This window comes from Lampris incognitus, chromosome 1, assembly GCF_029633865.1.
Source record: "Lampris incognitus isolate fLamInc1 chromosome 1, fLamInc1.hap2, whole genome shotgun sequence".
Taxonomy (NCBI): Eukaryota; Metazoa; Chordata; class Actinopteri; order Lampriformes; family Lampridae; genus Lampris; species Lampris incognitus.
Genome location: NC_079211.1, coordinates 57,495,861 through 57,510,252, shown reverse-complemented (window position 1 = coordinate 57,510,252; position 14,392 = coordinate 57,495,861). Strand labels below are relative to the sequence as shown.

Below are 14,392 nucleotides of genomic sequence, written 5' to 3'. Positions count from 1 at the left end.
GACGACGTAAACACTGTGTCACAACTCTGGCTGGAAACTGACGCCCACTACACTTGTTTGCCCACTTGTCCAAAAGTGTAAATTGTATCATCGTTTTACAATCATTCGTTAACATTTTCATCATATTTCCATGATATTTGCATGAAAGTGCTGCTGGTCATTGTGACGTCACTGCAGGATGAGCCTCGCGTCTTAAATAGACTGTAGGTGACAGGAGGACGACCTTCTCTTCCAATTACACCGAACTTTATCTGCGCCCTGCTGACGCTGGTCCCGCTGCTGCTACTGATTTTGGTTTTCAGTCGACTTTATGGGCGAGGAAGGCTTCAGGTGAGCTGACGTAATGAGCCGAGACAAGGTGCTGGCGGGACCTGGCGGAGACGGGACCCAGACTACGGCCACGGTCATTGTTGTCGGGCCGGACGGCGGCGAGCCGCGGGACCGAACCGGCGTTGTAGACAAGCGGCTGTTCTCGTGCGCCGTGAGCGCGGGGAGAGAGGGCCCCCCAGAGCCCCCCCCTCCCCGCCAGGAGGCCCCCCCGCCCCGCCAGGAGCCCCCGCCCATGTCAGCCCCGCCGCAGGTAACGCTGCCGCTTGCATTCACATAACACTGTTGTGGCGTCATGTGAATATATTATATATATTTATATATAGTATATAATATATATATATACATATATTAATTTCAACTTATATTTAGCTCAAGGTTTTTTTAAATAGACAAGTACGTGTAGGCCTAACAGTGTGCCCAGGCAGACCCCGGTCTGCGCTGGTAATAATGACGTTATTCCAAATTCCAAATCGATTTAGCTCATTTTTAGCAATTAATGTTAGTTCAAAAAAATCTCTGAAACATTCTATTATACACATTTGAGAAGTGGACATATAGTTTCTGCCAAATAATTGTGTGAAACGAGTTGGGTGTTTCTGCAGTTTAAAGACAGCGTGCCGTGTCTGTGGTATCGTCCTAGACCACTTTCTGTTACCAGCCTGGGTGCTCCTGTAGCCTGCGTATTGTTCGTTTGAAGTGGCTTTCATGATCCAACAGCAGAATTGTGTCACCGGGCTCCAGATTTGTTACATCCCGCGATTAATTCAGCAGAACCGGAGTCCAAATGAAACCAAAACTGGAACAAACATCAAAGCCAAAACTTTACTAAGGACACATTGTGACGGTAGTAAAGACCAGCGAGGTGGGCTAGCTAAACTGCAGAATTGTTGGTCAGTGTTTAATGATCCGTATTGATTGTTCCTGTTAATTGGTTTCAATAGTCCCGTGGGTCCTGCCCGGCCTCACTGCTCCGGTATTGTTCACGTGCTCGTCGCCGTGCTGATCTCTCCGCCGTGTGCTTCTCAGGGCTCCGTGGCCCCGCTGGGCCCCGCCGCCCACAGGACCACGTCCTTCTCCGTTCTCGACATTCTGGACCCGAACAAGTTCACCAGCAGCCGCAGAGTGCAGCACGCGCCCCACCGGCTGGACGTGGGCGCGAGCGGAGCAGAGAACTGGAGCGGCGGGTCAGGAGGAGAGCGCGAGCATGACGGCGTCCGGTCCGGCGTGGAGCATGAGACCAAGAACTGCTTCGGTTCTGAAGAATACCGGAGCACGACATGCACAAAACCAGCAGTCGGGATTCTGAGTGAGTTTGTTTTAATTAACCGTTTAATTTGTAATTTAGCGGGAAATCCTTCGCGGGATTTCCGTTTCGTGTAAACTGATTTAACGAACATTTCCGTTATTTATGGTCTAACTGGGTTTTACCAGGATGAGGACACGTGATCACTGCTGCTCAATTACACACCATGTCAATATATACCATGTAAAAATATACACCATGTAAATATACACCATGTAAAAAATATACAGCATGTAAAATATACACCATGTCAATATACACCATGTAAGAATATACAGTAAGGAAAAATATACAGCATGTAAAAATATACGGCAAGGAAAAATATACAGCATCTAAAAATATACACCATGTCGATATACACCATGTAAAATATACATCATGTAAAAAATACGTCATGTAAAATATACGTCACGTAAATATTCGTCATTTAAATAAACGTCATGTAAATATACATCATGTAAAAAATACGTCATGTAAATATACGGCATGTAAATAAACGTCATGTAAATATACGTCATGTAAATATACGTCATGTATATTGGTGACGTCAGCTGAGTCGGGCCTTCTAAGTTAATGATTTTACTTTCTGTCCGCCGTGTTTAAACAGCGGCGTGCGCGTGCAGGCCAGGCTGGATATAATAGACCCGCGTGTCGACGCTAATACCCCCCATGAAACATATTGATTATTGATTGCTACCTGATCATTTTCCTGAAACCCGCTGTCATGGTGACGAGCTTTAGACACGCGACAGGTCTAAATCTTTATTTTATGGGACGGTTTTTGTTTTTTATTCCAGTCCGCGGACCCGCGTTCTCACGAGCTGCGTCCACTCCGTCTAATTTGAAACATTCTAACGAATTCCCCGCGCGCGCTGATTAACTTATCCTGCGTCAAACGAACACGGTCATCAACGGACGCTCCGTATCCGGCGTGGACACGGTGATGGTGACGGTGTTGGTACCGTCAGCAGCGCGCGGCGGTTCTTCACGCCCAGTCTGGCTGCGTGTCTGCGTGCCAGTACACGCGCCACCTGGCCTCTGATGTGGGTCTGAACCACCGGCTTTATTGTAACAGTACATATGTTGGTGTGAATCATCCCTGATGGTTCCACTAGAATTCTTCTGCACGCGCTGAAATCTGGACTCCAGTAGAAATCGCAGCGTGTCTTCAGCACGTGGCACCCGGTAGAAGCGTCTCAACTCCTAAACCACAACACTTAAACCACAACACTTTAAACCACAACACTAAAACCACAACACTTAAACCACAACACCAAAACCACAACATTTAAACCACAAGACTTTAAACCACAACACTAAAACCACAACACCAAAACCACAACACTTAAACCACAACACCAAAACCACAACACTTAAACCACAACACCAAAACCACAACACTTAAACCACAACTCCTAAACCACAACACCAAAACCACAACACTTAAACCACAACAGCTAGAGCGACTGGATCTGTCTTTAAACGAAACGTAACCGGAAAACAACATGGAATGTACGCGTGCGTGATCAATAATATATTACTGAACAGCAATATCTGTAATATCGGTAGCGCGAGCTACCTTCAGACAGGTTTTAATACATAATACTATAATACTATAATACATAATACTATAATATTATAATACGTGAAACTATAATACATACTACGATAATACATAACACTATAATACATGATACTATAATACATAATATATACATAATAGTACATACTATAATATTTACATAGTACATAATACAATATACATAATATATAATATAATATGCATAATATACATAATAATACATATACATGATATTGTAATACATGATACTTGATACTATAATACATGGTACGGTAATACATTATACTATAATACATGGTACTGTAATACATGATACTATATTACATAATACTATAATACATGACACTATAATACATGATACTGTAATCCGTAATACTATAATACATGACACTATAATACATGATAATATAATATGTAATACGATATAATACGTAATACTATAATACATGACACTATAATAGATGATATTATAATACGTAATACTATACTACATGATACTATAATACATGATAATATAATACACGATAGTGTAATGCATGGTAGTATAATACATGGTACTATTATAGATACCATAATACATGATGATATAATACATGATAGTGTAATGCATGGTAGTATAATACATGATGATATACTATACTATTGCGTTTCTATGTTCAGACTGTGGAGGTGAAGTCGTGTGGAAGTGGTATGGACTATGTCGTGTCTTTGTTGTAATAACACATCAGATGTATAAAACATATAAGATAAAAACATAATCACATAATGATGCAGTAAAACATCAGATGTATAAAAGATAATTAACATAACATAATAATATAATAACATAATGTTGCAGTAAAGTATCAGATGTATAAAAGATAATTAACGTAACATAATAACATGATGTTGCAGTAAAACATCAGATGTACCATTTGGTTTTAGCGCAGCTCAGATGCAGAAATATGGAGACTTTTTATCTTTATTTCATTGTTAATTTCAGGTTTGTATAAATTATAATAATGAGAATGATAAGAGTTATAATAATAATAATTTCATATTAATAATCTTATAATAATAACAATAATAATGACAACGGCAATAATAATAATAATATAATAACATTTCTTAAAGACTGGGCAGGCAGATCACATCTATGTGTCCGACTTAAACGATTTTTTTATTTCTCTTTTTTGCAAATAACTGTTTCCTTCTCAGATTATCATATTACTTTATCAGTTATACGATTATCATATAACTTTATCAGTTCTCAGATTATCATATTATTTTGGATGAACTAAACAAAGCAGAAGTGATATGTATGCAAAACTGAAAATACCTGCCGAAGTCCAAGGTTTATTTTACAGATGTAAAGGTTTACTTTACAGATATTAGGGTTTATTTTACAGGTGTTAGGCTTTATTTTCCAGATGTTAGGGTCTACTTTCCAGATGTAAGGGTTTATTTTACAGATGTAAAGGTTTACTTTACAGATATTAGTTTATTTTACAGATGTTAGGGTTTATTTTACAGATGTAAAGGTTTTACAGATATTAGGGTTTATTTTACAGATGTTAGGGTTTATTTTACAGATGTAAAGGTTTTACAGATATTAGGGTTTATTTTACAGATGTTAGGGTTTATTTGACAGATGTTGAGGTCTATTTTCCAGATGTTAGGGTTTATTTTACATATGTAAAGGTTTACTTTACAGATATTAGGGTTTATTTTCCAGATGTTGGAGTTTATTTTCCAGATGTTAGGGTCTATTTTCCAGATATTAGGGTTTACATTACAGATGTTAGGGTTTATTTTACAGATGTAAAAGTTTTACAGATATTAGGGTTTACTTTACAGATGTTAGGGTTTATTGTACGGTGTTAGGGTTTACTTTACAGATGTTAGGGTTTACTTTACAGATGTTAGGGTTTGTTATACAAATGTTGGGGTTTACTTTACAGATGCTAGGGTTTATTTTACAGATGTTAGGGTTTATTACTCTGGTTGTAATAAATAATAAAGGCAACATGTCGAGGAGGAAAAGCTGTTTTTGCGGCCTGCTGGCCTGTATCGTGCAGGGTTACATATGTTATACCTTTAATTGTAATCATAGCTTTAATTTGCCCTGTTTTAAGATGATGACGCCTGTTGTGTTTTTTCTGTTTTTGAGCAGCAGTTGGACAAGAGAAAAGTCCTGCTACGTGTTTTATGTGTTTACACGTTTATGTGTTTACATGTTTATGTGTTTACATGTTTACATATGTGCTGACAGCACAGCTGCTGTGTCTCTGCAGCTGCACTGTTATTTATGATCAACAATTAACAGCTTCATTAAAGCCACACGGTGAGGCAACCGTCTCAGATGTACTGATGAAGCAGCCTATTTACACACGCCTGCAGAAGATGATGTGCACTTATTTATTTCTTCACTTCATCCTCTCACTCCCCTCCTCTAATTAGAGTGTGTAACTGACAGCACGTGTGTGCGTGTGTGTGTGTGCGTGTTGGTAAGACACACACACACACACACACACACACACACATAGAAGTGTCTCAGGAGCTGCCACAACACAACACACTACACAAAGCTACACAAGAGCAGTAAAGTGGTGAAGGTGGCGATGTGGTGGAGGGGGAGGTGAAGATGTGGTGGAGTGGGAGACGGGAGAGTAAAGTAGCTGCCACTGTAAAGAGGACTGTGTTCATAGCCTGAACACATGCTAACCGCTAGGTACTGTGGTTACTTTCCCTCAGCAAGTGAAACACAGTGTGGTGTGAGTTCTGTTTGTAACACAGCTGCAGTTAGAACCCGTCTGACTGCAGCTTCAGCCCACCACTGCTTCTATACCACGTCGCATCTTTTGTGTGGAGATCAGAGGACAAAAACAACAGGACACTCTTTCACTTAATTCATCCATCTGACAGTTTAATGTGGAGCTGTAGCTGCTGCGTGTGAGACAGCTCAGACAGGTGAGACAGGCCAGACAGGTGAGACCAGTGAAGCAGGTCAGACAGATGAGACAGGTAAGACAGCTAACTAAGACAGGTGAGGCAGGTCAGACAGGTGAGACCGTTGAGACAGGTGAGACCGGTGAGACCAGTGAAGCAGGTCAGACAGATGAGACAGGTGAAACAGGTAAGACGGCTAACTAAGACAGGTGAGACAGGCCAGACAGGTGAGACCGGTGAGACAGGCCAGACAGGTGAGACCTTTGAGACAGGCCAGACAGTTCAGACAGGTGAGACCGGTGAGGCAGGGCTGTGTGTTGTGCTGCAGGTGTTTTCATCACAGCTTCTGCACATGGTTTTTATCATCACGTTTCGTTAGCGCTGCTCATTCCAGTGTGTTTTGGACTCTACACTTACACACGTACGCACTTACACACACGTACACACTTATACACCAACACTGTTATGCTCGCGCACCAGAACCTGACCCGTGTGGCGAAACCCAAGACAGACAGACACGAGATGACTTCTAAGTCTTCAAAGGGGGGTTTTATTGTGGGAGGGAAATGTATGGTGAAAAAAGGCGTTCTGTTAGTGGGATGTGTGAATAAACTATGTGTGGTGTCCCGTGGTTTGCGTGTATAACTATGTGTGAGTGTTTTTAGCCAATGTGTGGTGCGGTATGTAAATGACCAGGAGGTGTTGAAGAAATGTGCGTGCACCTGGCGAGAAAGTCCAGTCCGTGATCCAAGAGGGGTGTCCGAGAAAGTCCAGGTCCGAGATCCGGGAAGTCGAGTCCGAAAGGAGGGGTCCAGGTAGAGGGACAAGGGGGGAGATCGCAGGAGAGGTCCGGGGAGAAACGTGAAGGTCGCTGGGGACGAGGGAGCCGTGGAAATCGCGGAGGGAGAGTGTTGGGAGGAAACAGAGACACGAAGATAAGACACTGGGGAATAAACAGAAAAGCAAGGAACGCTGGAGGGCTTGTCAGAACTTTACCGCAGGGTTCAGTACGTCGAAGCACAGAGAGACGTTCTGGGAGGCTTCTTGTAGAAGGCTGCCTGATTGCCACAGGTGTGCCTGATGGATGATGGCAAACACCTGGTGCAGTGCAGCGCTCGTCTCAGAGCGCGAGCCGAGCGCTCGGATGTTTCCGGCACGTCCGAGCTGGGGGAGTGGCTTGAACGTGCCGGGGAGGCAGCTCGGGGCGGTGTAACCACAACAGGACCCCCCCTCCTACGGGAGACACCGGGCGACCGTCCGATGGCGTTGGGGTGGGCCCGATAGAACTCCTCCAGGAGTGCGGGGTCGGCCAGGTAGGACCGGGGAACCCAGCTGCGGTCCTCGGGCCCATAGCCAACCCAGTCCACCAGGTATTGGTACCCACGCCCCCGGCGGCGTACGGCGAGCAGCTGGTCGACATCCCAGACCATGTCACCACCGTCGAGGACCCTGGGGGGTGGAGGAGCTTGGACAGGGGGCTGGTGGCTACCGGTTTGAGGCGCGAGACATGGAAGACGGGATGGATCTTGAGTGAGGTAGGGAGATGGAGACGCACCGCCGAAGGGTTGACGATGCGGTCGATGGTGTAGGGACCGACGTAGCGGGGAGCCAGCTTCCGGTTGAGGGTAGGGAGGGGCAGGTCCCGGGCCAGGAGCCATACCCTCTGGCCAGGTCGATAAGCTGGGGCGGCACTCTCCGCCGGTTGGCGCTGCGCCCGCTCTGTAGCTTGCAACATAGCGGCCCGGGCGGTCTTCCAAACGCGCCGGCATCGGCGGAGATGGGCCCTCGTGGACGGGACCGCTACCTCCAACTCCTGATGGGGGAGCAGAGGGGGTTGATAGCCCAGGGAACACTCGAAGGGGGACAAACCGGTAGCCGAACTCTCCATGGAGTTGAGCGAGTACTCCACCCAGGGCAGGTACTTGCTCCAGGAGGCGGGGTTGCTGGTGGTAACGCAACGCAAAGCCGCCTCCAGGGCTTGATTGGCCCGCTCTGCCTGCCCATTGGTCTGGGGGTGATACCCGGAGGAGAGGCTGACCGTGGCCCCAATCCCCTTACAGAAGGCCTGCCATACCTTCGAAGTGAACTGGGGACCACGGTCAGAGACAATGTCCAGGGGAATCCCATGAGGTCGGACGACGTGGGAGACGAGAAGGTCCGCCGTCTCGGCTGCAGAGGGGAGTTTGGTGAGGGCAACAAAATGGACGGCCTTGGAAAACCGGTCGACAATGGTCAGGATGGTGTCATTGCCTTGGGACACGGGGAGGCCAGTTACAAAGTCCAAGGCAATGTGGGACCAAGGTCGGCCGGGGACAGGAAGGGGGCGCAGGAGACCTGCTGGAGGGCGATGGAGAGCCTTGCTGCGGGCGCAGGTGGTGCAGGCTGCCACGGACTCTCTGGTGTCTGCCTCCATGGTGGGCCACCAGAAACCCCTGCGGATGAAGGCCGCCGTTCGGTAGACACCGGGGTGGCAGGCAAGATGGCTGGAGTGGCCCCACTCCAGCACCTGGGGCCGGACAGAGGGAGGCACAAATAGCCGGTTCCGGGGTCCATTGCCTGTGTCGGGATGGGCGCGCTGGGCCCTTCTCACCACTGATTCGATGGCCCAGGTGACGGCGCCCACCACCCGGGCCGGGGGAAGGATGGTGTCTGGGGCGTCTGCCCTGACGTTCTTGGTGCCCGGGCGGTAGGTGAGGGTGAAGTCGAACCGGCTGAAGAAGAGAGCCCAGCGCGCCTGCCTGGGGTTGAGCCTCTTAGCCGTCCGTACGTAGGTCAGGTTTTTGTGATCGGACCATACGATGAACGGCTGCCCTGCTCCCTCCAGCCAGTGTCTCCACTCATCTAGGGCGGCGTGGACGGCCAGCAACTCCCTGTTGCCGATGTCATAATTCTTCTCCGCAGGACTGAAACGCCGGGAGAAGAAGGCGCACGGGTGGATCTTCTGGTCCTCCTCCGACCGCTGGGAGAGGACGGCTCCAATGCCCGTGTCCGATGCGTCCACCTCCACGATGAACTGTCTGCACGGGTCCGGGTGGGCGAGCACCGGAGCCGTTGTGAACAGCCTCTTCAGGGCCAAGAAGGCGGCTTCCGCCTCCGAGTTCCAGGAGAAGGGGCGGAGGTTGGAGGTGAGTGCAGTGAGGGGGGCGGCCACACGGCTGAACCCCCTGATGAAGCGCCGGTAGAAGTTTGCAAACCCCAGGAAGCGCTGGAGTTGCGTCCTGTTGGTGGGCCGTGCCCACTCCTCCACCGCTCGGGTCTTCCTGGGGTCAGTGCGGACGAGCCCCTTCTCCACGATGTGGCCAAGGAACTCCACGGAGGCGGAGTGGAACACGCACTTCTCGGCTTTCACGAAGAGCCTGTTCTCCAGCAGCCGTTGGAGGACCAGGCGGACATGCTGGTGGTGTTCCTCCTCAGTCCTGGAGAACACGAGTATGTCATCCAGGTACACCACCGCGAACGTGTTCAGCATGTCCCGGAGCACGTCGTTGACCAATGCCTGGAAGACGGCCGGGGCGTTGGTGAGGCCGAAGGGCATAACGAGGTACTCGAAATGCCCTAGGTGGGTGTTGAAGGCCGTCTTCCATTCATCCCCTTCCCGGATGCGCACCAGGTGGTACGCGCTGCGCAGGTCCAGCTTCGTGAACACCGTGGCGTGAGTGAGTGGCTCGAACGTGGAACTCATAAGGGGGAGTGGGTATTTATTTTTCACCGTGATATTATTTAACATTCGATAATCTATGCAAGGCCTCAGGCTGCCCTCCTTCTTTGCCACAAAAAAGAAGCCCGCCGCCACCGGGGAAGACGAGGACCTTATGATTCCTGAGGCCAGGGACTCTGATATAATTGCGCATAGCCTCCTTCTCTGGGACGGAGAGGTTATACAACCGACCGGTGGGAAGGGCGGCCCCGGGAAAGAGATCTATGGCACAATCATAGGGACGGTGAGGGGGGAGGGAAAGTGCACTTTCTTTACTAAATACAGGGGCTAAATCGTGATAAATGGTAGGAACACCAGTGAGATCCGTGGGAGGAGGCACGGGTCTGAGGCCGCTGGACGGGGAGTGGGCGGAGCGAAGGCAGTTGGCATGACACGCAACGCTCCAACCCAAAATCCGCCCAGTAGACCAAGAGATGTAGGGATCGTGCCGTTCCAACCACGGTCTTCCTAACACCAGGGGCGCTGTGGGGGCGTGCAAAACCAAGAAACGGATAGCTTCCACGTGATTACCCGAAAGAGTGAGGGTGAGGGAAGCAGTGCTGTGTGCGATTTTACCCAGTGAACGTCCATCTAGGGCTTGGGCTGTGAGGGGTGTGTCTAGGGGGACGAGTGGAATGCCGGCCCGCCGGGCCAGCGAGGTGTCCATCAAACACTCGTCCGCCCCCGAATCCAGGAGTGCACCAACAGACAGTGAGCGGTTACCCCAGGTGAGAGTGACCGGAAAGAGGTGGTTGTGCTCCTTCTTGGGCTGGGGCTGAGGAAGGGTCGTCAGACTCACTAGGACACCCCTCACTAGTGAGCCGGGTCTTTTTGGGCGAGTCGGGCAGACCTTGATATAGTGGCCCGACCTCCCGCAGTAGAGGCAGAGGTGGCCATGCATCCTCTGCTCCCTAACTTCCAGCGGGAGCCGTGACCGACCCAACTGCATGGGCTCCTCCTCCGGCCTGGATCCAGAAGCCACCCAGGGTTGCGAGGTGGAGTGTGAGGGTGGAGAGAGCCCACGGGACGCTGACCCAGGGAAGGCACCGGTAGGACGGACGGGGGTTGGTCTATGGGAGGGGCCAGCGCGCGGGGCGCGTTCCTGGCTCCGCTCCCGCAGCCGTTCGTCCATCTGGAGGGCGAGGGTGACGAGCTCGTTGAAGGAGGCAGGGCGGTCCCGAACGATAAGATCTTTGATGGGCTCGCTCAGCCCCCTCCTGTACGCGCTCTTGAGCGCAGTGTCATCCCACCCACTGTCTGCCGCGAGTATCCTTACCTCCAGGGAATACTCTGCCACCGACCTGGCTCCCTGTTGGATGGAATGGAGGCGGCCGGCAGCGTCCTGCCGGTCAGCTGGGTGGTCGAACACCAGATTGAACTCGCGGCGGAAGGCACCATAGTCCGCGGCGAGCTGCTCGGTATGGCCTACCGCCGCTATGGCCCAGCTGAGGGCTTTGCCGGTGAGGAGGGACATGACAAGGGCTACCTTGGTCTCTCCTGTCCTATACCTAGCTGGCTGGTGTTTGAACAGGAGCTCACACTGACCAAGGAAACCCCTGCACAGCTCGAACTCCCCACCGAAGGCCTTGGGGCAGGGGAGGTTAGGCTCGCACCGGGGGTCCAGTGGGGGTTGACTCGGAGGGGGAACGTCGGGACCAGGAACGGGGAAAACGGAGGCCGAGCTGGGGGCAGAGACCGAGGCCAGGGCAGGGTGGTCGCTCATCCTGGAGACCGCTGTGGAGAGTGCAGCGATCTGCGCGGTGAGGGCATCTAACGTGCTCGTCGCGGCCTGGGAGCCGGACTGAAGATCGCTGATCTCTCCGGTGACACGGGTGAAGGCAGTAGTAAGCTCTGAGCAGAGAGGCAAGTTGGCAACTGTGACTTCTTACTACTGCCTCTAGGGGGACGGGGCTCAGGGGCGTCACAGGGACCGTCCGCTCCTTGGGTTTGCCTGGGTCCATAATGGCTTCGACGTTCTGTTATGCTCGCGCACCAGAACCTGACCCGTGTGGCGAAACCCAAGACAGACAGACACGAGATGACTTCTAAGTCTACAAAGGGGGGTTTTATTGTGGGAGGGAAATGTATGGTGAAAAAAGGCGTTCTGTTAGTGGGATGTGTGAATAAACTATGTGTGGTGTCCCGTGGTTTGCGTGTATAACTATGTGTGAGTGTTTTTAGCCAATGTGTGGTGCGGTATGTAAATGACCAGGAGGTGTTGAAGAAATGTGCGTGCACCTGGCGAGAAAGTCCAGTCCGTGATCCAAGAGGGGTTGTCCGAGAAAGTCCAGGTCCGAGATCCGGGAAGTCGAGTCCGAAAGGAGGGGTCCAGGTAGAGGGACAAGGGGGGAGATCGCAGGAGAGGTCCGGGGAGAAACGTGAAGGTCGCTGGGGACGAGGGAGACGCGGGGAGCCGTGGAAATCGCGGAGGGAGAGTCTTGGGAGGAAACAGAGACACGAAGATTAGACACTGGGGAATAAACAGAAAGCAAGGAACGCTGGAGGGCTTGTCAGAACTTTACCGCAGGATTCAGTACGTCGAAGCACTGAGAGACGTTCTGGGAGGCTTCTTGTAGAAGGCTGCCTGATTGCCACAGGTGTGCCTGATGGATGATGGCAAACACCTGGTGCAGTGCAGCGCTCGTCTCAGAGCGCGAGCCGAGCGCTCGGATGTTTCCTGCACGTCCGAGCTGGGGGAGTGGCTTGAACGTGCCGGGGAGGCAGCTCGGGGCGGTGTAACCACAACAAACACACTTACACACATACACTTACACACTTATACACTTACCGTCTCGGTGAACTTTACTCAGGTGGATCGTATTAATTAATGTAACGATTAATTGGACATGAACAAAGCTTCATTTGTTTACTGTTAATTGTGGCCGCCTGGAAAAACTGGTTAGGAACTCTTTCTTGGGATGACTGGAATGGCGTTCCGTAAGAACACGGGAATGATTCATTGAATAAGACGCTGCTCATCAGGTGGTTTCTAACAGCAGGTAGGCCTACAGGGCCAAACAAGACCTCTTTCTGGTGCGGGTTTATAACGTAAGAATGACGTCCACTCTGCCTCCGCCTGACTCGCCAGAGAACACGGACAGCAGACGTCAGGTGTCCCGCTAAATAACCGTGTTGTGTCTGGGTCATTTTGCAGAGGAGGGCTACGTGTACAGAGGACCAGACGACGGTGACTTCCATCGAAGCAGCACGCCGGACTCCGAAGCCCAGGACGAGCCCTACAGCAGCGAGGAGAGCAGCTCAGCTCCAGCCAGCAACGGAGAAGCAGACCTCAGCCAGCAGTCACACCAGGATTCTGGCAGAGACGTCAAGAGTCCCGGAGGTGGTTCGGCAAGTCAGATGAACAATGCTCAGAACAATGGCGTACAAGGCCAACAGGGGAAGCCCAAGAGGAAGCGCTCAGGGTCCGATTCCAAGTCGGGAAAGCCCCGCAGAGCGCGGACTGCTTTCACCTACGAACAGCTGGTAGCGTTAGAGAACAAGTTCAAGTCCACCCGCTACCTGTCTGTGTGTGAGAGGCTGAACCTGGCGCTGTCTCTGTCTCTCACCGAGACGCAGGTCAAAATCTGGTTCCAGAACAGAAGAACCAAGTGGAAGAAACAGAATCCCGGAGCTGACACCAGCGCTCCTACCTCAGCTGGGGGTGGAGGTGGAGGGGGCGTGGGAGGGGGGTTAGGGAGCCTGAGCCCTCTGAGTCCCTCTCCGCCGATGAGTGGACATCTATCCATGCACGCCGCAGCAGCGGGATACACAAGTCACCACCACGCACCGACTGGAGGCTTGGTCCAGTTACCGTTCCTCACACCCAGCCATGCCGCCGTGCTCTCGCCATTTATGCTGGGCTCTCAAACGTACGGGGCCCCTGCATTCTACACCACGCATCTATAGACACACACACACACACACGCGCACGCGCACACACACACACACACACACAGGCTGACACACACACAGGCAGACACACACACAGGCAGACAGTCGGCACAGCGACACGTCACACGTTGCGCCGTAGCTGCACAGCGCTGCAGAAGAAAGAAAGCCCACGTTGCTCCTTCGACACGTGCAGCGGAAGCACGCGGCCGGCCCACGCAAAGACGCGCGAGGGAAGTGTGGAGTAAAAGCATTCTTTAAAGATTCTTCAGACTGACCTTTTTTATTGACCATCTGTCGTGTAGACCCACTCGCTGGTTCCCCCTGACAGAGCTGAAGACTGCAGGAGGACCAGGAACAGCCCACCAACCGCATGTGCAAGAAGCCCCCCGGTGCAAGTTCTTCCCTTCGATCCGCCTGCCGAGCACTGAGCCTGGGAGCGGTCTGGAGGACCCAGGTTTTTACTACAGACCGTGTTTATGTACACTTGTTATTTTGATAAGAGTGTGAATACTGATCTATTCTGGAGTCCCGCGCTGTAAATACTCGGCATAAATCTAGGCTCGAATCCTGAATGCAACTGTAAAGTACCCTTTAAAGTAAATATTAGAGGTAACTGTCTTCGCTTTGTTTTGTCTGCATCGATCTTGAATGTTCTTTTTTT

The 14,392-nt window shown here is 50.6% G+C and overlaps 1 protein-coding gene across 1 annotated transcript; it reads left to right on the top strand.

Moving 5' to 3' along the window:
* Positions 1 to 343: 343 nt before the first annotated feature.
* Positions 344 to 13,746, top strand: nkx1.2lb (NK1 transcription factor related 2-like,b). Its single transcript, XM_056278035.1, has 3 exons — positions 344 to 580; positions 1,357 to 1,603; positions 12,995 to 13,746. Exons 1-3 carry the CDS (start codon positions 344 to 346, stop codon positions 13,744 to 13,746), a joined length of 1,236 nt encoding a protein of 411 aa, XP_056134010.1.
* Positions 13,747 to 14,392: the final 646 nt, after the last annotated feature.